This window comes from Cyprinus carpio, chromosome B20 (genome assembly GCF_018340385.1).
Source record: "Cyprinus carpio isolate SPL01 chromosome B20, ASM1834038v1, whole genome shotgun sequence".
Taxonomy (NCBI): Eukaryota; Metazoa; Chordata; class Actinopteri; order Cypriniformes; family Cyprinidae; genus Cyprinus; species Cyprinus carpio.
In genome coordinates this window covers 13,078,130-13,100,225 of record NC_056616.1, presented here as the reverse complement: position 1 = coordinate 13,100,225, position 22,096 = coordinate 13,078,130, and the positions used below count along the sequence as shown (strand labels likewise).

At 35.5% G+C, this 22,096-nt stretch overlaps 1 protein-coding gene across 1 annotated transcript in view; it reads left to right on the top strand.

The window, feature by feature from the left end:
- LOC109105302 (nesprin-2-like) overlaps positions 1-22,096 on the top strand; it is an 81,838-nt gene that overhangs the window by 388 nt on the left and 59,354 nt on the right. Inside the window, 24 exon segments of the mRNA XM_042747483.1 lie at positions 3,524-3,647; positions 6,814-6,875; positions 8,479-8,574; positions 8,710-8,787; positions 8,894-8,986; positions 9,858-10,048; positions 10,162-10,361; positions 11,115-11,215; positions 11,368-11,457; positions 11,607-11,720; positions 11,817-11,954; positions 12,750-12,914; positions 13,001-13,101; positions 13,330-13,498; positions 14,192-14,288; positions 14,399-14,586; positions 14,798-14,968; positions 15,620-15,751; positions 15,961-16,062; positions 16,833-17,009; positions 17,097-17,255; positions 17,343-18,599; positions 18,965-19,099; positions 21,361-21,542. Coding sequence (XP_042603417.1) covers positions 3,560-3,647; positions 6,814-6,875; positions 8,479-8,574; positions 8,710-8,787; positions 8,894-8,986; positions 9,858-10,048; positions 10,162-10,361; positions 11,115-11,215; positions 11,368-11,457; positions 11,607-11,720; positions 11,817-11,954; positions 12,750-12,914; positions 13,001-13,101; positions 13,330-13,498; positions 14,192-14,288; positions 14,399-14,586; positions 14,798-14,968; positions 15,620-15,751; positions 15,961-16,062; positions 16,833-17,009; positions 17,097-17,255; positions 17,343-18,599; positions 18,965-19,099; positions 21,361-21,542 — 4,286 coding nt within the window. The 5' untranslated portion in view covers positions 3,524-3,559.

The window sequence follows — 22,096 nt, the reverse complement described above, 5'->3', positions numbered from 1 at the left end:
AGTGCGAGAGAGCTGACTTGTTTTTGCGTGAGAGTAAAGGTTGTTAAACCATAAAAGGTTAATCGAAAGTAATTGAAGCATACATTGGCATCAGCTTCTGCATTAATGGTGCTTTCTTACTTTTTATTTTGATGTGCCTTTATGCTCATGCTCATTTATTTCACACTGAATTAATGCAACTATTTGCAAAGCAGTTCTGACACTACGCTATTTGAGTGTTTGATCATTTAAAAAAGAAAAGTGACACATAATGGAAGTTTAGGAGTTATTTTTCCTAACTTTTTCTGTGCAAATGAACAGCTCAGGTGCAAAGATCTAATGACCAGATGAACAGATTGTACCAAACACACCAGGTTTGGTCACCCACCCCATGTCCTGTGTTGTCTTATTTTTGCTGGGGCATGAGTTAAAAAGCACTGTCCTTATGTTTAAGTAATGTGATTCTTTCTAACAGATTATCAATGGCATCCCCACCCATGCCTGTATCACGCCGCACCTAACAGGTCTTTTCAGAATGAGGCTTTGTCTGGTCTTGCTGTTCCACTAATTAGTTAGATGTTTTGGGGCACAGTCATTATTTTTATGCAATAGATGTTTTTGGAGGGTGCAAAAGACTGTTTGACTTGAAATATGGATTTGTTTTTGCATTATGACCCTAAAATGTGTTTGTGTAGTTTTGTGAGCCACCTTTAAATGAGTGTCACATTGGTAACTGTGTCCTTGCAATAATAATAACACCACAGGCAGTGTCACCTGATACAGTTTCACTTGAAGTGGAGCAGTGAGAATGAGGACGTGTATGTCATTTCATGACTGCGCATTAGGGGTTGTATTTATGAGACCCCAAATACAGCTGTGCTGTAATGTCACTCGTGTAAAAGGTCATTTATGGAATTAACATCATAGCCTTTGTTTGACTGAACTTAAGTACTTTTATTTGGTGAAAGCCTGTCAAGAACATTTCTAGGTGATTTTTTTCATCCAAAAATCAAAAGTAAAACAAGAAATTGTTTTAGGACCAATGCATTGAATTGAATTGAATTGAATTTGTTATGGTTTAATTTTATTTAAATTAAAAATTATATTAAAACCAGACTAAAGGCAATCCTGCAAATACTAAATCTCAATATGCAATACATTATGTATGTTTATATGTCATTTGTTTATACATATATACACTAATTATGTACCTACGTGAATACACTAATTATGCACATATGTGAATGTGTGTGTGTAATTACTTTATATTCTTTCATTTGGGTTGAAACTGTTTATTTTCTTTAAGTGCACCTTCCCAGATTCACTTGTGCTTTGTTTAATCTTAGTGTCAGTTACCAGGTATGCAGTTTGGATTACAGAAACAATACAGGTGCAGTCTTAGTCTCAAATGCTTATTTAAGGGAATTATGTTAAATGAAGATGAAGTTTACGCATATGCACAATGCACAGTGCAAGTATTAGCTGACACCGAATGCTTTTTGCATGTCATCAATCTATCCTATTAATAGCATCAGATTCCACTCCGGTCTCTCCATCTATCTTGCCCTTTCTCTTACACCTCTGTCAGTCAACCTGTGCACATATGTGGAAAAAAGTACATGGACAGCTGGTAACAATGTCTGCATATTCCCAGTGCTGCATTTGCCCTTTTGATGTCAGTATTGGCAGCAGCAAGTGAGGCTGCTGTTTCCACATCTCTGACTGTTTTAGGTTGTGTTCTGATGGTGAGTCTGAATCTCACCCAGAAACAACAGGTGTGTGTGTGTGTGTGTGTGTGTGTGTGTGTGTGTGTGTGTGCGCATGTGCTGAATGTGTGTGACTGTATTCTAGAAGAATCAGGAGTGATTCAAGCAGTGCCCTCTAATGACCGTTTAGTAATTTTTGCATTTAATAACAAGGTCGAGTGTTCAGAAGAGTCCTTGATGGTGCCACTATCTGTTATACTTTCAAGTAACTCATTCAGAGTTCATATGAGCTTGCATTTGTGTTGATATCAACATGTATGTGTGCAAGAACAGCTTTTCTGAGACCTATTAACAAGCTTTTTAGAAGTTATTTTCTTCCTTTAAAAAAAAAAAAAAGTGAGTCTAGCTGGTTGGTCTTTAAAAAACAGAACAAAAACGCGCGTTTAATAGGAAACAACAATACAGGTAAGGGAGATTTAATTTTTAAATATGGTTTTTGCATACAATTTTTTTAAACTTAAAAATATATTATAAAAATACTTAATTGTTTAAATATGGTGGTTGCATACATTTTGTTTATTTGACAACAAAAAATGTGTTAAAAATACTTGACGTAACATTTTATTTTTTTAAACATTTTATTATTTTTTTTATTTTCGAGAACAATATAATAATATATGATAAATATAAATGTAATGTCATGTATATGTCTATGATAATTTACTTATTGTCAGTAATAATAATAATAATAATAGTTAAAATTATATTTACTTTTTCATTTTATTATTATTGTTGGGAACAATAAATTGCTAATATAAATGTAATATATATATATATTACATTTAATATCATATGTTCATAATAATACTTATTGTCAATAATAACAACAATGTTAATTATTATTTTTACTTTTTAAAGTATTATTATAGTGATCAATAAAAATTCTAAATATAATATCATATATAATATTAACAACAATAATAATTATCATCATCATATTATTATTATTAGTCAAACAGTAAAGGCCACAATTAAAATAATTTAAATCTAATCACAATTAAAATACCATTTGAGTGTATTAAGCTCATAACCATAACTGAATATACATTAGTCAGTGTAGCATTTCAGTAATGATGATTATTATATCAAGTCATAAGCCCTCAGGCTGCCTGTGTGTCTGTGTTCATATGTGCATTTATTATGTACTTCCCTTTGAATCATACTTCCTTCTTGATTCACTTAGTAACTTACTGTTCTGTATTCATTTATGAGACTTTATTAGTGTTGTGTGTGGGTTTGGAATATGATTAGCCTAATCTCCCCAGGACACTTCCTTCTTTGCTTTCCTTCTACAAAATTGGTACGTTAAGCTGATGTTGTTTATCTGTTCATGAGCCCTTTCTCCCCCAAAATCATTTACAGTAGCATCAGAATTATTAAGAGTCTGTTGATGGAGTTCTTTATGTTGTATCTCTGCAATGTAGTATTTGAGACCTCTGTCCGTAATAAAAGAAAGGGTCAGCCTTTGTGCCCTATGAAACTGTGATGCGGTGTTTGTCACTTTTTCATATTTGCTAACTGATGCCGAATCAGTCATGTGAAGTTGTTTTCATTGCACAGTCTCCTGATCAATATCAAAACAGGCAACAATACAAGTTTAGCCTACTTTTTTTTTTCACTTTATCAGTGTGTTTTCATGAGCACAGGAGGTGGAAATGAAAAATGTTGTGCTTACTGATTTAGAAAGAATAAGATCTAATGCAAATCTTAGAAGTGTGCTGTTTATGATTATAATAATTAACAACCTTTTTTTTTATTTACTTTTTTCATCATTTTAGTGGGAATGAGTGTGTGAGAGTGTCGAAGCAGCAGTAATGGCATCAGGGGGAGACAGCAGGGCCTCTGCAGAGGAAGAGGGGGGTGTCCCACTGGACATTGATGATATGCACTTACTCTTACAAGGTCAGTCTTCACTTCACTTTTAATTATATTTTTTTACCTACTTCATCTTTATCTGAATAAAAGGACTTCATGTGATAAGTCTAAGTGGTCTTTTAAAAATATGTCACACTTTTGTGGTCAAATTTGATACAGCATAGGAAATTTAATGGGAAAGAACCTAACACTGACTAATTCTTTTAAATATGTTAAAATATATATAACATAATGTTGAATGAACTTACACAGAAATGGGGTGAGACTTTAAAACATCCAGATTGCAGATGATTAAATCAGGTGCATAGAAAGTAAATACAGTATACTTCAAAAGTTTCTAACAGTAATAATTTAAATGTTTTTTTAAGAAGTTTTTTATGGTTTTGATTGCTTCCAGTGTCCTCGTTTGTAAGTCGTTTTGAATAAAAGCATCTGCTAAATGATTAAATGTAATGTAAATGTAATGCAGTGTAAAGCATCATTACTCCAGTATTCAGTGTCACATGATTCTTCAGAAATCATTCTAATATGCTGATTTATAATTAATCTTGGAAACAGTTGTGCTGCTTAATATATTTTTTTTAATATTTAATACTTTTGTATCACAGGATTCTTTGATAAAAAGTTAAAAAGAACAGTGTATATGGAGTAATGGCTGTGTCACAGAAATAAATGATTTGAATGTATATTAAAATAGGAAACCTATATTGGAAATTGCAATAATATTTTACAGTATTACTGTTTTTTTTCTGTATTTTTGATCAAATAAATATAGCCTTGATGAACATAAGAGACTCCATTAAAGAACATTAAACATCTTATTGATCCCAAATTTTGAATGGCAGTGTATAAACTTTGACAAACTTTAGTTTGACACAAAATCTAGAGTTATTGCAAACAAAGTGGGTGCATTAAACATTGCCTTATTTTCATAACATGTTTTACCAGATGGCAGCAATCTGTCCCAAATACAGTGTAAACTGTAGTATTTTCTTTCTTTCAACTTATAGAAATATAGGTTTTTACTCTTGTGAAAATGAAAAAGTTACACTCTTACTGGTCAAAAATGTCCATTAACAGCCATGGTGTAAATATTTTTCGAAAAGCTTATGAGGTTTAATATAAAATTATACTTTGACTAGATTAAATTAAATGCACTTTATTTGGCTTGACTGGTAAAGAAATAATTAGAAATGAATGAGTCGTCGTTTACTGAAAGGATCCACTTGTGTCTGTTGACTAAAGAATTGATCGCAAGATAAATGTGCTAATCACCACTTGAGGCGGATTGTTAGCCGTTTTATTTGTTCTGCAGTCTCTTTGCCATTTGTCTCCTCTTTCGGAGGTTTAGGGTGGATTCCAGACGGCGAGTGGGAATCGTAAACCGTTGACTCACCAAGTTTTCAAACAAAAACATGTTTTGGGAGGGTGTGCTAGACGTTTATCGCAAAAGTAACTCGTTTTCCTTTTTCTAGAACCTGTTCATCACCAACCTGAGTAAACATGATCTTGAGTACACAGTTACTTTAACCTGCCAACTTTATAGTTATAGTGTCATTTCTGCACCATCAAACAATTTGCAAAAAGAATGAATGTTTTCCCAAACACACTCCCCATCTGCTATTGGTCGGCCAAACAGATAATCCACCTTGTGAGAGCAATACGCTGTATTATTTCTTATATGATGTATTATTCATTTTTCTGAATGGTTATTCATTTACCAACTTTCTTCACTTCAGCTGTAACTGCTTTATAAAGCCAAATCCCCTCGAAGAGCTTTGAAGCTGAAGTTGTTGGTGTCTCTTCTTTCATTTTCTCAGCGTTCCTGTCAGTTTAAACCATCGCTGTGTGCGCTGGAGCTCACTGGTTTGCGGTTGCCAGGCAGCCAAATGTTTGCTGTGACGACAGGCCAGTCTTAAAGAGAGACAGCTTGTCTGAAGTCATGTTTGAGCGACATCACATGTTTGTCTTTTGTGCAGTGATGACACTTCTGTCATCTGGAGAATTATTTGCACGTTACTTTAACAAGATAGCTGTTGTAGTTAGGCTAAATTTTATGAATGTAATAGAGTTCTGTGTTGGAATGTATATATTTTTGATATCACATTCAAAGGCCTTTCTCAATTTATAAAGCTATAGTACATTCAACACCAGTGTTATTTTAGCTTTTATTCATTTTGAATCAGTTTTTATTTTTGTAATTTCCTTTTTTATTTTAGTTTTAGTCGTTTTGTTTTGATTTAATTAAATTAATTAGTTTGTAATTTTTGTAATTTTCATTTCAGTTTTAGTTATTTTAGTACAGTAAAATGAGAAATGTTAACTTGGCAACTAGCTAAAATAAATTTTAATTTAATAAACATTCTAGGGGGAGTATTAAATTTTTCTGAATTTTTTTTTTTTTTTTAAGGTCATCTTATTTTAGTTTTCTCTCCTTGTTTTGGTTAGTTTTATTTAATTTAATAATTTCTTTGTTTTTAATCATTTAAAATCCTAAATCATTCAATTTTTTTGAACTCCATTGTTAATTAAAACATATGGATTATTATTGCTATGTCATGTGGGAACATCATTGTACAGCAGTTAAGTGCGTTTTGCTGCTGTGCAAACAGGATGTCCGTTGTCTTATGGGCCAGCGCTCATATCAAGATGAATTACTGACTCAGGATCTCATTGGATCTTGTCCCATGAAACGAAATGAACATTTCCTATTGAGGGAAAAGCCCAGTCTGCCTTTTATTGCATGGGAAGAAGTTTAAATTAAATACAACTGGGACTGGATGGGATGCTGGTAAAGCCGACTGAGCGTCTGCATTGGTGTTCAGGGAAACACTACTGTAAATTAGGGAAAATTTCATCGAGAAATGAAAGAATATGGTGTCTCTCAAAACCTTGTTTGAGGTGGAGGTCGTTGGCGGCTCAGAGATGGGTAAATCGAGCCAGGTTTCCAGTGGTCATGCCATGTTCTCAGATTATAAATAGTTATGTATGAAGACATGCTGTGTTTTTGATGTGCTATAAACCAGAAAGCCCCAGAGCTGTTCTCTGGCAAGATGTGTACATTCTTTTGCATAGATGTATTCTCATTGTGCTCATACGGTTTCCTACACATAGGCCTACGTACACAGTTTTTTTTTAACTGAGTTTGCTCCCGGAATAAATCCAATCTGATGTAATATTATTTTATTAACAGTGGAACAGGAGCAGATTCAGAAGAGGACATTCACAAACTGGATCAATGCGCAGCTCTCCAAGGTAAACCCATGAACAACTCATAACTTACTGTAATGACTCCAACTACTGTATGTAGTCTAGAAGAGTTAGGAGTCAAACTGAGGCCGTAGCTGAATCGCTGACTCACTGGGCAGCAAGGAAGATCTGTTCTGCTCTGTCTGCCTTTGAGCATTGCATATGGCAAGGAGATTGATTTATTTATAGGCAGCGGTGCACTTCAGCAGCCTGTAACATGAGCCATTGAGCTCGTCCACCAACACTTGGCCGCGTTTTAAACGCAAGCGCTCTTAAACCTCCTGCAAGTGATAACCTGTGTGGAGCTCCAGTGATCTCTCTGTATAGCTAGTGTTTACATCAGATTAACCCTTTGATGCATGAATTACATTTTTAAAAGTCACAAAATATCAATACTCATTTCCAAACCACTTTTATTTTAATAACCGTAAATTGACATTCCCAGAATTCCCTGCGTTACATTTCAAATTTGATGTTTATTTTTTATTGAACTAACTATGATTCTTCTTAGTTTTTTCTTATCAGTTTTGTATATTAGGGTTGTGTGTTACACCTAATGTTGTTAAATGAATGGTTATTGCATTATCTCAGTTTTATGTCTTACCATGATGGTGTTTACTGTTTGTGTGAATGACATTGTGCACCTTTTATACATGTTAATATTTAAAAGCTGCTTGTGATGGGCTTTGGCTCATCATGTGACTTTCTCATCACCACCTGCATTTGGTGGTTATCAGTATATTACAAGGGTACAAAACAGATTTCAGTACTTCCATAGGTTGGTATATTAACATCATATCAGGTAATTTAACTGTAAATTTAAGTTAAAACCTTAAAACCTAAAATGTTGCTACCGTATTTTTACAGTAAAATTCCGGCAACCACAGCTGCCGTTTTTTTACCGTAAATTTTAAATTTTTTTTTTTTATGGCGTTTTTTTTAAGTGAAGATATTTTGAAGAATGCTGGTAATCCAACAGTTGATGGTCCCCCATTGACTTCCATAGTACTTCTTTCCCTACTGTGGAAAACAATGGGGACCAACAACTGTTTGGTTCTTCAAAATATCTGTGTGTCCAACATAAGAAAGAAATTCCTAGATGTTTTGAATGACATGAGGATGAGTAAATTGACAAAATCAACATTTTTGGGTGAAATATGCCTTTATATACGGAGATTATACTCAGACTCAGAGGAAAAAAAACTCCTCAATTTTATTTAGAGGCCCATACTGAGCAAAGATATGTAATTTAGTGCAACTGCTGATATTTTTATGACAAAAAAAATTATAAACTTTTGAACTTACTATAAAGGTATAAAATTTTGATCATGTTGCTCATTTAAAGGCTTAACAATTTTCGATCAAATTATATAGTAGGCTTTAGGGTTAATATAATAAGTTAATAATAATTAATAAATGAATAATATATTCAATTATATTTTTCTACATTTTTCTGCTTTTTTGTGTGTTTTGTTTGCTTGCCATGCTTTGTTTATTTCACTGTTTATTTATATTTCTGCCAGCATAGCTTGACACCAGGAACGCTCAGTGTATTGCCCTGTGAACACCTTTAACACGTTCAGATAGAAAACTGATGTGTGTTTTTCAGAGGAGCCATCCAGCTGTTGTCCAGGATCTGTTCTCAGATCTTCGAGATGGGACTCGACTGCTTGACCTACTGGAGGTGATGAGTGGCCAGTGCATGGTGAGTGCTGAATATCACCGTCATACCACTGAGATTCACAGAGATTCAACCAAGAAAGTACAGTATTTGTTTATGCTGAATCATTGAAATGTTTAAAAATGCTGCTTAGAGTAGAGTTTGTTTGTTTCTCTGTAGAAGCGCGAGCGGGGTCATGGTGTGTTTCAGCATAGAGGCAACATCGAGACTGCTTTGAACTTCTTGAAGAATAAATCAGTAAGAGAGTTTTTGTGATTCTCACAAGACCGATGATGATTTTCCATCTGTTAGGATATTAACATTTATATACAAATTACATAAACAAATGTTTACGTCCTCTCAGATCAAGCTGGTGAACATAAACATCCCAGACATCATAGAGGGGAAACCTTCCATCATTCTGGGCCTGATATGGACCATCATTCTGCACTGTCATGTGAGTATAACAGTGATATAACAGTTGCGTAAACTTGGCCTCTATGTTGTCTTAAGAACTAGTCTGACCAACTAGCAGTTAGCCTAATTAGAGAAAAAAAAAATTAAAAGAAAAAAATTAGCTGACTAACTTTTAAGACTAGGCTTAACCTTTTATGCAACCGACCCCCGGGTTTTTTTTTTTATTATTTTTTTTTTTTTTACAAAAACTGGCATATCATATACAGTTTACTTGTATGTTTCTTTGCCTTAAGCAGGTTGTTTTTTTGTGTTTTTTTGGTTATTGTTTACTTCAAGACCTATAGCATTTTACCTCAGTGTGGGCCTGTAATTTTGAGATGTGAGACTCTTTTATTTCTTCCAGAAGAGAAAAGAATATCAAAATACAATGAACACAGGAAGCATATAGTGTTACAGAAGATTGTTTTCTGTCAGAGAACATGGGTTGAATGAGTTCAGTGGTTCTGTTTAGTCATATAAGTTTACAGTATGAAAAAAATTATGCTAAAATGTATGCCATTATTACTGTTCAAAAGGTTGGTGTCAGAATGATTGTTGTATTTGATTGATTGATATTTATATGTTTTTGAAAGAAGCATCTTTATGTTCCCAAAGACTGCATTATTTGTTAATGAATACAGTAAAAGCAGTAATATTTTGAAATAGTATTACAATTTAAAATAACTGGTTTGTATTCTAATATGTTTTAAAATATAGTTTAAAAGTTTAAATATAAAAAAAACTTTGATGACAGGGTCTAGATAGATAGATGTTATATAATATATGTACAGTATATAACCCATGTATGTCCTCTTGTGAATGTATGAACGGACATCTATATTAAACATGCTCACTTTTCCTCATTACTTCAGATAGAGGAGCTAGCCAACACTCTCTCTTATGGATCCCGTTCATCCTCTATGGACTCTTTGTCCAGTCTGGATTCTGTTCCTGGATCTCCAGGCAGTAGTCCTGTTCCTCGAGGAGCATCACCGCTCCACACACGCTTCCGTCTGTCTGCTAAGAAGGCTTTGCTGCTGTGGGTTCGGGACCAGTGCCAAAAGTGAGCTTCATCTAGCTAATGCTTTCATGCACTGTGAATGTTTGGTCAAACTGTTTAGTCTGTTTAATTTCCACACCAGCTGTTCCTCTAAAATGATTATTTTCGTTCTCTAGAGTTGGTTGCTCAGCCAGTGTGAGGGACTTTAAGTCCAGCTGGAGGAGTGGTGAGGTGTTTCTGGCCATTCTCTGCTCGCTTAGACCTGATCTGGTGGACCTCTCTCAAGCGCAGACCAGCAGCCACCGGGGAAACCTGGAGAGGGCATTTCACCTCGCTGAGAAGGAGCTCGGAATTCCCAGACTGCTCGAGCCAGAAGGTAAAAGCTATTAGCAGCATAATCCATTATCCGTTATTTATTCATAGCGCTAATTTTTAACAAAGAAAAACAGTTAACTCTAATACAGTGGTTCTTAACTAGTTGGGCATCAGCAAACATCCAAGGTGGCCTTAAGATGATTTAATATTTAAAATACAACTACAAAACAAGATATTTCTTATCTTATTAATGTACACCCTTAACAGCTGTCTTGAAAAACCTGGATTTATAAGTGGAAATGGAAAAGCCATGTAAATGAATACATTTGTACAACTACAGGCATTTTTATGATACATATACAATTTTCTAGTTACATTTTTCTTGTCAAGCTAAAATTTTAATTTATTTCTTTTCCAGTAAATTATGAACAACTGGAAAAGTCATAGGACCTAAAAGATTTTTGTGGAAAATGTTAAAAATAATAGTAATCTAATAGTGGGTTGAAAAAAGATGAATAATTAATACGAAGTAAATACTAAATAAAATATAATATTTGTAATATAATAATAATATTATATAATAAATTACTAATTATAATGACACCATAAAAGGCCATTTAAATATACCTATATAATACTTTTTATATTTTTCCTCCAATATAAACTAGTCTTTATTCATGAAAATATGCAAGAGCCTATATATTTCAGAAGTGAGGTCCTTTTCAAAGGGATAATGTTTTGAGTGTGGTGTACAGTGCAATGTTTTTTAAGGTTATTGAAGGTTTATGTACATTTAAATTCTCTTTCCTCTCAGACATTGATGTCAGTAACCCTGATGAGAAGTCTATCATGACATACATTGCTCAGTTCCTGCAGTACTCCAATGATCTGCCCGTAGCTGATGATGATTTTGAGGTAAGACCATCTCCAACTGAAACTCCCATCTAGATCTCTGCTTTTGTTTGTCTGGCTTTTTATTCATTCATTTCTCTAACCCTCTTTCCCACATATGGCTCTTTAACTTTGCTTTCTCCTACTCTCTGTCGCCCCCTCCTGGTTGGATGCAGCTTCAAACTCTGCTCTTTCCCACATGCCTTTCTCCTGTCAACCTCCCTACATACTTCACTCCTGCTGTGCTGGCCTCACCAATCCACCAGGTACAGACGTCACAGAGCGCTTGTGAATTCCTCCACAGTTTTCCTCTATCAAAATATCATTCCAGCATCAGCCTCTACTTGTTTCAACATGCGTTCTGATTTTACAATCAATCTCGAATTCGGTTCTATGTTTCCTGCCCTGCCCTTAGGCTTCACCCAGTCAGAAAGCCAGAGAGATGAAATGCTGGCTAGAGCGAGCCTATCAGGAGTTACTGGAGGCGTGGAATTCCACAGAGGGGAAGGGATATGCACAGAGGTATCAGGTATGCTGAATGTAAAATGGTAAATTATCACTTCCTAATATGCAACATGCATCTTATGACAAGCCCTGAATGTGAATGTGTGTGTTTTTATCCAAGGCATTTCAGAACTTTGTGGGGACTTATTATGACCAACGACGTCCAGTTATTCCACTTCTCAGTGCAATGAGACGCTGCGCTAAACTAAGTGAGGAGCAGATGGCACTGAGAAAAGCATGGGACAGCATGGAGGAGAGGGTGAATTCTGCTTATTAAATATGTCACCAAATACAGATTGAAATTAGGCAGTTCTGATAGTCTTGGGAATGGACTGGAAATTCCAAACAAATCACATCAATATTGTTTTTTTAGCTGTCATAGAAAACCTTTATATCAGAATAATTTCTGAGTATTATTTTTTTTTAAACATAACAAACCCAGCAACAACCTTATAGCAGCATAAAATCCAAATATTATTTGCTATAAAAACCATAAATATAAATAAACTTAACAATCTAAATAAATAATTCACCTAGACATTAAAATAATAAAAAATAATAATAATTCCCCTAGACATTATTTTTTTTTTTTATAAAATTAAATAAACATTACGTACAGTAGTCTAGCTTTCTTATAAACCTGATATTGTATACTATGAATATTTTTAGCTCTGAAGATGGGTATCAGGTATGTTAAACGTAAAGTCATAAATAATGCTCATGTTGCTCCATTGCAAGTAATTTCAGATAAAAGCATCTGCTTAAATGCATAAACATAAATGTAAATTCAATTCGATTAAAGATTCAAATTTAAAATTCTTTAACATGTAATTAAAAATAAATCTTTTTATGTATTTCATATACAGTATATTCTTAAAAAAATATTTTAATTTCTGACATAAAAAATTATGAAAAATAAAATGAGATGGGATCAGTAAAAATACTGGCAGGTCACATACTGGACTAACAGGAAAGAATATTAGTAATATAAGTACTTTTCAAATAATCAATTAACAAAAAAAAACGTATTATTTTGTACATTACTTCTCCCCAGCTGCAAGAGTATAGAACAGAGCTTGATGTTGGTTTGCCAGCCCCTCTGAACACACTGGGCCGGTGGCTCCAGCATATGGAGGCTGTGCTATCTGAAGACAGCGGGAGCGCTGAAGATCATGCACTTGCTTCCAGAGACGCCAGACACAAGCATGAACAGCTGAAGGTCAGTGTGCAGACAGGAATTATCATGCTTCACTGTGTATTTCTGAATTATGTGCATATCTTTGTTTGCTCTTCATGTTTCCTTAGGTCTTGGTTGAGGACTTAAGCCAGCACTTGAACACCCTTCATCACTACCAGATCACAGATGATGAAGTGCCAGTCGAGAAGCTGGAGGAGATCAAGAGACGGTTGGAAAACAAAATCTATTCGGTGCTTCCTGCTGAAAAGACCAGCATCTGTAGTGTTTAGAACACCAGATGCTGGTATGTCCATTAGGCATCTGAAGTATTGACAAGACAGACCAGTTTGCTGTTCTAAGATGGTCTTTTCAGCAGGGCCATCCTTCAGTTTCTCTTAATGTTGTCGTCTTCAAGATATCCAGGCTCCTTGCTAATGTTTCTCATTCTCCTTGATAGTTTCACCAGTGCCAGAGTGACAGCCAAGTACCACGGCATCAAGCTACAATACAGAGAGGAGATGCACCATGTTTATGACCTGCTGGGACATCTGAAGTCTAAGCTGAGCTTGTGGAGAGGGCCTTACGGCTCTCAGGAGTCTGTTCAGTCTCTGCTACAAGACTGGCATGTATGTGGCCCTATTGATCAGTCATTACCATTTTGATTTGAGTAAAATAAAGTCTGTGGTAAACATTACTTTCACAGTTTGTTGTTCAATATAAATTGCATGCAGTCAGCTCTCAAATGTTAATTTTGAAAAAGTTTACTGTTAAGGACTGCAGCTACATGTTTGTTGACAATTTCTGTATTTAGTAAGGCATAAAGTAGTGAAGGCATATCTAAACAGGCTTCGAACAATAAAGCATTGCACAGATGACATACTTTTGTTGGCCAAACCTGAAATAAACATCACACTGGTTCCCTTGACAGAAAGCCATTTTTTTTTTCAGTTGGCTTTTGGGTTATTGCAAAACATAAACTCATTCTTACAAATTTGTCCCTCTTACACATTTTGTTCACCATGATAATCTTAACAAATGAACAACTTTTCTTAATTTTGAGACCTAAATACAGTACAATCGCTCGAAGTAAAAAAGCTACAACTTTCTTTTTTAAAGATTAAATATTTAAAAATCAAATTAATCGGCTAACTTAAAAATGAATTTAAAATATACAAAATGGTAAGCTTTTTTAGAATAGTTTGCTAGAGCATAAATATAAACACAAGTCTATAAAAGTGGACTGTTGAGTAGTTTGTCTCTGACAACCTAAAAACATAAAAGCTTAAATTAATTGTAAACAATGCTTATTTGCCATTTAGGAGACTGTTGACAAGCAAGGTCTGGTGTGGATGTTGAAGGAAGCGCTTAATAAGCTGAAGGACACAGCAGTCAGCTATACCAACAAAGCAGCTCTGTGTAAGTCTATATTGTTGGCCATTCTTTTATACTTTTGTTTTTAATGAAAGTTAGTGCTTTTTCCTGTAATTTTATCTGATTTACCCTCTCTCCTTTGTTTGTTTTTTCAGCTGACGACTCACCTGTGGTTAACAGGCAGGTAAAAGAGGCAGATAGTGAGGCGGGAGTCAGTACAGAAGCTGCAGAAGCAGTAAGATCCACCATGGAACGTGTTCTGGCTGCATGGGAGTCCTACAGAGACTGCCTGTATCTATTACAGGTCTGGCTGGGGCAGGAGAAACAATCAGAGGCTCAAGAGGTACTATTAAGTATTTGTCATTAAAACACATGCTACAAAGTATACAGTGACCCAAAAAGTGTTTGAACACCTAAGTATGAATGTCATTTAGTTATCTTTGTTGAGATGTTTGGTAATTTCAAGTCATGAGGTGAGGGCACGATGTTTGTATGTGGTTGCTTTTTTTAGAAGTTAATTTGTCAGTTGTCTTGTGATCTCTTTCATAATACAGCACAAGCATTTTTCCTCCAGCCTGAATGAGTGGAGATCACGTCAAGCCCAGCTGAACGAGGCAGGAAACTTTCTCATTGAGATGAGTGAGGCCTCCACCAGCCACTCTCTGACCGAAGAGCTCCGCAAACTGAACATGCAGTGGGCTGACTTCATAAAAAGGACCAAGTTTGTGAGTTTGTAGAGACAGAACACTAGTTTTCAGCAGGGTTCAAAATTAACACTTACCACCAATTGCATTATATATTATTTGAGTATGAGAACAAAATATGTTTGTACTGGCAACAGAAAAGGTGATGTAGGTGTTTCTCACAAAATAAGGAAAAAGCTAAATATATCCCATTGTTAAAGACCGAAATAATGCAAAATAAAGTTCCATAACTGGTAAGAAATATTTATGGCTGGTGCATTTGCTCAATTCATTCGCAAGTAGGTGTGGCAAAGAGTTTATTTTGGATCCTGGTTTTTTTGTCAATTTGAACTTGTTCTACTGGATTGAATAAAGACTTTTGCCTTTAAACTGCCAAGACCCAGCCTTTTTCGATTCTCTCTGTAAGTTGCATAACTTGTTGGTGGATCTTCGCTACTATTTTTCACTTTCTTTGAGTAATACACTGACAAGCTGGTACTGTAGTCCTTTGTGTTTCAAAACCACAGAAGAATTCTGTTTCATCATCTGTGCTTCATCAAAGCATGTGATTGCTCTTATTCTTTGTGTTTTAACATTCTACACCCTTGAAAAGATTGTGATTGTTGATTTAAAAAAAAGATGTTATTGTTTAACAATAAAGTGCTTATTCTGTTGTAAATGGCATGTTTTCAGGCAGTGGCCCCTCAGCCCATCTCTGCAGTCGCAGGTGTCCAGGCTTCCCTGATGCAGGAAGCCAGCTGGGTGCTTAGAGAGACAGTTGAGGTGTTATCTGGACCTCTACGTATTTACAGAAAGAAACTCCAGGTATACTGATCTTTCTCTTCTACAGTAGCTGTAGTACTTCATACTGTTTGTATTTTTATACTAATGTTTCTTCATTGTTTTATATGTCTTTCTTAATGTTTTTTTTTTTTTGTTTTTTTACTTTAACCAGCTGTTTCTCAGGGTCATTTTCTCCTCCACTCTCTTGTCAAGGTTGTTTATGCTTGTCTTTTTTCTTTTTTTTTACTCAGGGCATAACTAAGAAGATGTCTGAGTTCAAGCTGAACTCTTTGTCTCCATCTCCAGACTGCAAAGAGGAAACTCTTCAGAAATTCAGACAAACTCTTCCAGAGGTCAGGCAATATTTAGGTTAAACGTATATTAATTGTAGATGTGAGAAACCAATTTACTTGCTCTTAGTTATTCCGTGAAACACACAAATATCTGTGATAAAGAATCTCCATGAGTCATTGAGTCTGTGAGTGAACAAATCAGTCTTATAAATATCCATTTATTTTAAATAGGGCTGTCACAATCATATATTTACTTAACTGAATTATTTTACTGAATTATGGCTAAAAGAATTCACAATAACAATACTATTACAACGTCTACAGAAACTTTATGAATAATGTGACAAAATTAAATTCTGCCAAAATTAAATAAGGCTATCAGTCAAATTTATCTTTAACTTTTATTTTGTACTTTCACGAAAAAGGTGTGTTGGGAGACAGAGATAGTATTTGTAACAATAACTTTACAAAAGTGTGCAAAAACAACTGTTGATCATCACTTCTTGCAGAATGGGGGTCTTACACCCAAACCAACTTTTTTACAGAATCCAAAAAACTCTTACTCTGGGAATCTTTATTCCGGTAGACTGTATCTCTTTCATTTTTCATCTACAAGATTTTGTATGTAGTAGTAGCTACATACTGTGCCATTGTTTTTTTTTTTTTTTGGTTTTTTTTTTTCATTTTATGAAAGGAGGTAAACAGATTTAAGGTGCAGTACTGCCTTCTATGTTGGAGTGTTTACCAATGCTCTAAACACTCTGTGTCTCTAATGAGAATAATTGATTAAACTAGGTACTGAACAAATCTGTGGACATGTTTCTTGGCAGACACTTGAGACTTTGACCAAGGTGGATCAGGTGTGTGAGAGACTCCAGAAATCCGCATCTCTGCTTGAGGGCAGGCTGGCTGAGCTTGAAAACTGGAGCAATGAAGTCCAAGAGGTCTGCCACCACCTAAAAGAAAAGCAGCAGAGGGGCCACCGGGGGGCACATCCCAGTGCTAAAGTGAGCACAATTAACTAAGTTATTGATTTAATTTGGTTGATTAAAAAAGCGCTTTCACATTGTTGTCTCTTTCGATTCCCATTGCAGGCACTGATCTCCAGAGGTCTACAGTTGGAAGGACAGGTGGTAACAGAAGCGGAGGACCTGCAGGTGCTTGTGACATCAATGCAAAATAACTCCTCCCTTCCTTACCTTAGCACATCGGCAATACAAGACCAACTGAAAAGGACTGTCTCACACTGTCAGGTGAATTTCATTGCAGGCCAGTATCGGTTAAGGAATGCTTAAAATCATGATGTTGTAACTTCTCACACCCTTCTGTATGTCCGTCAGGAGGTTACTGAGATGCTCAGTTCTCATGGAGTGAAGCGTGAAGGACAGCCTGTGGGTGAGCAGCCTGCTTCCAAGGTTTTTGTGCAGACACATTCTCAGCCTGAATCCCAAACTAGAATCATTCAACACCATCAGGATCAGACGTTCTTCCAAAGCAGCAATCTTTCTCTAGAGGGCCCAGTAGAACCTCAAAACCAAGAACTCCATTCTTCTCAGCTGCAGTCACAATTGGAAACCACCAGTGGCATACAACCCCAGTTTCTCCCCCTGGTTCAAGAAAAATCTCCAAAAGCCCAGAGCAAAACTATATGCCAAGTACAGCATGCAGAGCTCAAACAGACTTTGCTGTCATCTGTTGTTAGCAGGAAGGTTCAGTTGAAACCCCAAACTGATTTTCAACTGATCTCTGTAGACTCAAGCCTAACCAGTCGCTTTGGACCTTCAGACCTTCAAGCTGCCTTAGTAAACTCAAGCCAAAAGAGTGGCATTGGACCTTTACAGGTTATCTCTGTAGACCCAAACCAATCCAGTGACTTTGGACCATCAGAGCAACAGGTTGTTTCTTCCACCTCAAGCCAAACCAGTGGTTTTAGACCATTAGACTCTCTCCAGGTTATATCTGTAGACTCAGGTGAAACCAGGGGCTTTGGACCATCAGACCTTCAGGTTATCTCTGTAGACTCAAGCCAAAGCAGTGGCATAGAACATTCAATCCCTCTACAGTCTTTCTCTTCAATGGCGTCTAGCCCAAGCATGTTGCTTACATCGGTTACCGTGACTCAACTAAGAATGCCAGTCGAGCAGCATCTTGATTCACCACCACAAACCTTCTTGGTGACCCCACACCAAAGACAAAAGGTTCTGGCCAAAAGTCACAGTTTTCCAAAATCCCATGAGCAATCACATACCTCACTTGTATCCTGCCCAAGCACTTTGCATACACCGGTAACAGTCACTCAACAAAGAACGCCTGTCGAACAGAACCTTGGTTCACCACCGAAAAGGCAACCTCAGACCTCTGTGACAACCCAACATCAAAGACAAAGGGTTCTATCCAAAAGTCACAGCTTTCCACAGCCATCAGAGGCTCCAGGTGTTCCCCATGTCCCAGTACAGAATGAGGTGTATGCCAGAGCTCAGGCTTTGGCCAGGAGCAGACTGGATAAAGCAAAACTGCACCTGCGTGAACACATACAGGATGTCATCACAGTGATCGGCACCAGAGACAGATCTAAAAAACAAGCCAAGAAAAAACAGGTGAGGCCATTTCAAAATGTGGTGAGTTTTCAATCCAATAATTATTTAATCAAATAATGGTTTAAAAAAAATCACCTTTAAAGTTGTCCAAATGAAGTCCTTAGCAATGCATATTAATAATTAATTAAATATTAAGTTTTAATATATTTACAGAAGGAATTTACAAAATATTTTCATGGAACATGATCTTTGTTTAATATCCTAATGATTTTAGCATAAAAGAAAAATCAATAATTTTGATCATTGAAATATATTTTTGGCTATTGCTACAAATATATCCCAGGAACTTGAGACTGTTTTTTTGGTCTAGGGTCACATATGGTAGGTCAAAACCATACCTTACCTGATTTCTTTTCGATTTATAGGCAGTGTCACGTCTTCTCAGGCCTTCAGTGTTTGAGGCATTTCTAGAAGCTGTGAGGGGAATGGGTGATTTCTGCTCCGATGCCCAGCTCAGAGACATGGACCTCCTCTCTCAATCAGTCAGAGCCCAGTGGGAGGTAAGAAAGAGATCATGGTCCTTCTAGCTGTGCATTAGTGTATGCTACTCAGTAGTAAACACAAACCAGAACTGGATTGTTGTGATAGGTTTAGGCAGTGTTTGTAAATTGCTCATATTTTCCTGCCATTTATGTTTTTTTTTTTGCTCATATTTTCCTGCCATTTATAAATTTTAAAGACGCATTCGATAGTTCCTTATGTAAGGAATAATTGATGACGGGCCGTTGAATAATTAGAAAAATAATGAAGTGGAGTGGCCGTTACTCCTCTGGTATGCATTATTTTTCTAATAATTCAACGGCCCTGAGTCAATTATTCCACTTATACTACGGTTACCACACCTCAAGACATCGATCAGATGATATATTTAAAGGGATTCGCCCAGTTTTTGTACTTAAATCGCTATTGTGAGAAGGATTATTTCATTCCGCATCTCATCCAGCGCCTCTTTTGCTGGTTCCAAAATGTCATTTTAAAGCTGGTAATGGAGGCTTGAGCTGTTGATAGCATTCTAATGCAGTTATTAATGAAGTTATTAGAAAAGAGACGAGAGAGACAGAGACACACAGAGAAAGAAAAAGAAAGAAAGAGAGAGAGAGCTGTTTTTATTAGTCCTGTGTGCTGTATAGATAATGTATGCTAACTTTCGTTATAACAGTTAACTACGCAAAGTGATATGGAACTGTAATGCAGTCAAGAGAGCTGCCGCTCTCCGTATGTTTCCCTGAAAATAATTGCACACCTCAGAACGTTCATCAGCCAATCATATTCAAGCATTCAACAGCCCTGTAGTATAATTAGCAATAACAACCCACACTATACATTAGAATGTATGGTATGCTTGGACGTGGTTAATATTATTAATAAATCTTAATTTATGCATGAATATGACTGTTTTTATTTAAAAACACATGCATTCATATGGTAACATGTACTGAAATGTGATACAGTGCATGCATCTAATCTGTTAGTCTTTAGTTTGTTTACTAACCATTGGTATCTTCTGGCACTCTGGATGGACCAATTTATTTCTAGAGCACAGTTTAAAACAACTTTACATATATACACATATAGAACAACATTCAAAACAAAACAGAGCAAAACCGTTCAAAACAATCATCAGCTTCTGATCAGATGATCGGAGCAATCTCGTTGGTTTGTGTAAGAGCAACAGATTTGACAGAAAGGTTTGTGCCATTCCATGTTAAGATTTGAAAGCAATGAAAAGAATCTTAAAATCAATTCTATAGTGGACAGGGAGCCAATGAAGAGACATTAGAATTGGGGTAATATGTTGACGTTTTCATACACTCAACAGAAGTCTCACCGCAGAATTTTGCACCATTTGAAGTCGAGAAATAGATTTAGAATAGAAATAGATAGTTTGTTTATTCCTACATAGAGAGAGTTGCAGTAGTCAAGACGGGTAGAGATAAAGGCATGAATTAATTTTCAAAGTCTTTGCAGGACTTTGCGTTTGCCAAAAGCTTTAGATGGTAGCTAGATTTTACCAAGTTTATCTGTTTATCAAACTTAAGGGAACTATCAAATAGCACACCCAGGTTTTTTACAACTGGTTTATGGAAGCAAGATAACTGCTCCAAATTGAGATTCTGAGTATCATACCCACCAGAAGGACTAAATGCAACAATCTCTGTTTTGGATTCATTTACATAAAAAAAAAAAAAATAAATCAATGACATCCAACGTTTTAGATCATTTAAGCAATCCAACAGAGCTTTTTGGGCATTGGAATCGTTCACTTTCAATGGCATGTATAATTTTGTGTCATCTGCATAACAATGCAAAGAAACACCATGTTCCTTGGTGTGACCTTGTCCCAGCATTAATGATTAAATAAGCATCTTTTGATGAATCTACTACTGTATATACAGTATAACACCCTGTCCTGTTATTTAGGCAGACTGCATGTATGTTTTGGCAGGTTGGTAGACGGTTACTTGTTTTCCATTCAGCTATATCATCATATTTTGCATGCATATCTCTCTCATCACTACAAGTTAGCAAGCCTCATTAAATGTCAATCTTGATGCTTATGCCCAAACCAAAATTGTAATTAATTAATTAACAGTTTTTCTTTTTTTTATTAATTAACAAATGTATTTTTTATATTTTTTTGTGGTAGTCAAATTTTATTTATTATAATATATTTTATATGATTTATATAGATAAAATATGATTCCTTAAATCATTATTGTCGAAGAGTTTGGAATTAGTTTGTTTTGGGTTTAAACCTCAGGTATGTGCCACAGCAGCTGAGCGTTCAGTGCATCTGGAAGCCTTGAGAAGAATTGCAGAGAGTCTGCAGCCCACAGAGAGTGTTCTTCTCAGCACCAGCCATCAGAGAACAGACACAGAGAGGGCGGAGAACGTTCAACGCCACACAGACTCCACAAGTGACTGCGCACCATGCCAGGATGGGTACATAAGAAACTGAGTGGAAATGTTGGGGTTACATAATGGAAAAATCTGTTATATTAAATTAAAAATATATATTCTGATACAAATATATATTCTGATTTAAATTTATTTTTTCATTTTTGTAAAGTACTTCTAGTACACTACTATTCAAAAGACTGAGGTCAGAAGAAAAAATATTTTGAAAGAAATTAATGCTTTTATTAATCAAGAATACATTAAATGGATTTAAAGTGAAAGTAAATATAGGATAATAGTGGGAAAAATCTATTTCAAATAAATGGTGTTTTAAGTAGTACAAATTTTTCTGAAGGATTGTATTAGAAATTAGACCAGAGTTATTTTAAATTGTAATAATACTTCACAATATAACTGTTTTTACTGTATTTTTGATCAGTGGAGTCTTAGTGAGCATAAGAGACATTTTTCAAAAAATTAAAAAAAAATATTAACAATCCCAAATTTTAAATATTATTACATGTCTTTTTCAAACTCTGGTGTTTCATGTAGACAGACTAAACCAACTAAAGTGGCTCTTACAGTATATATTTGTGTTT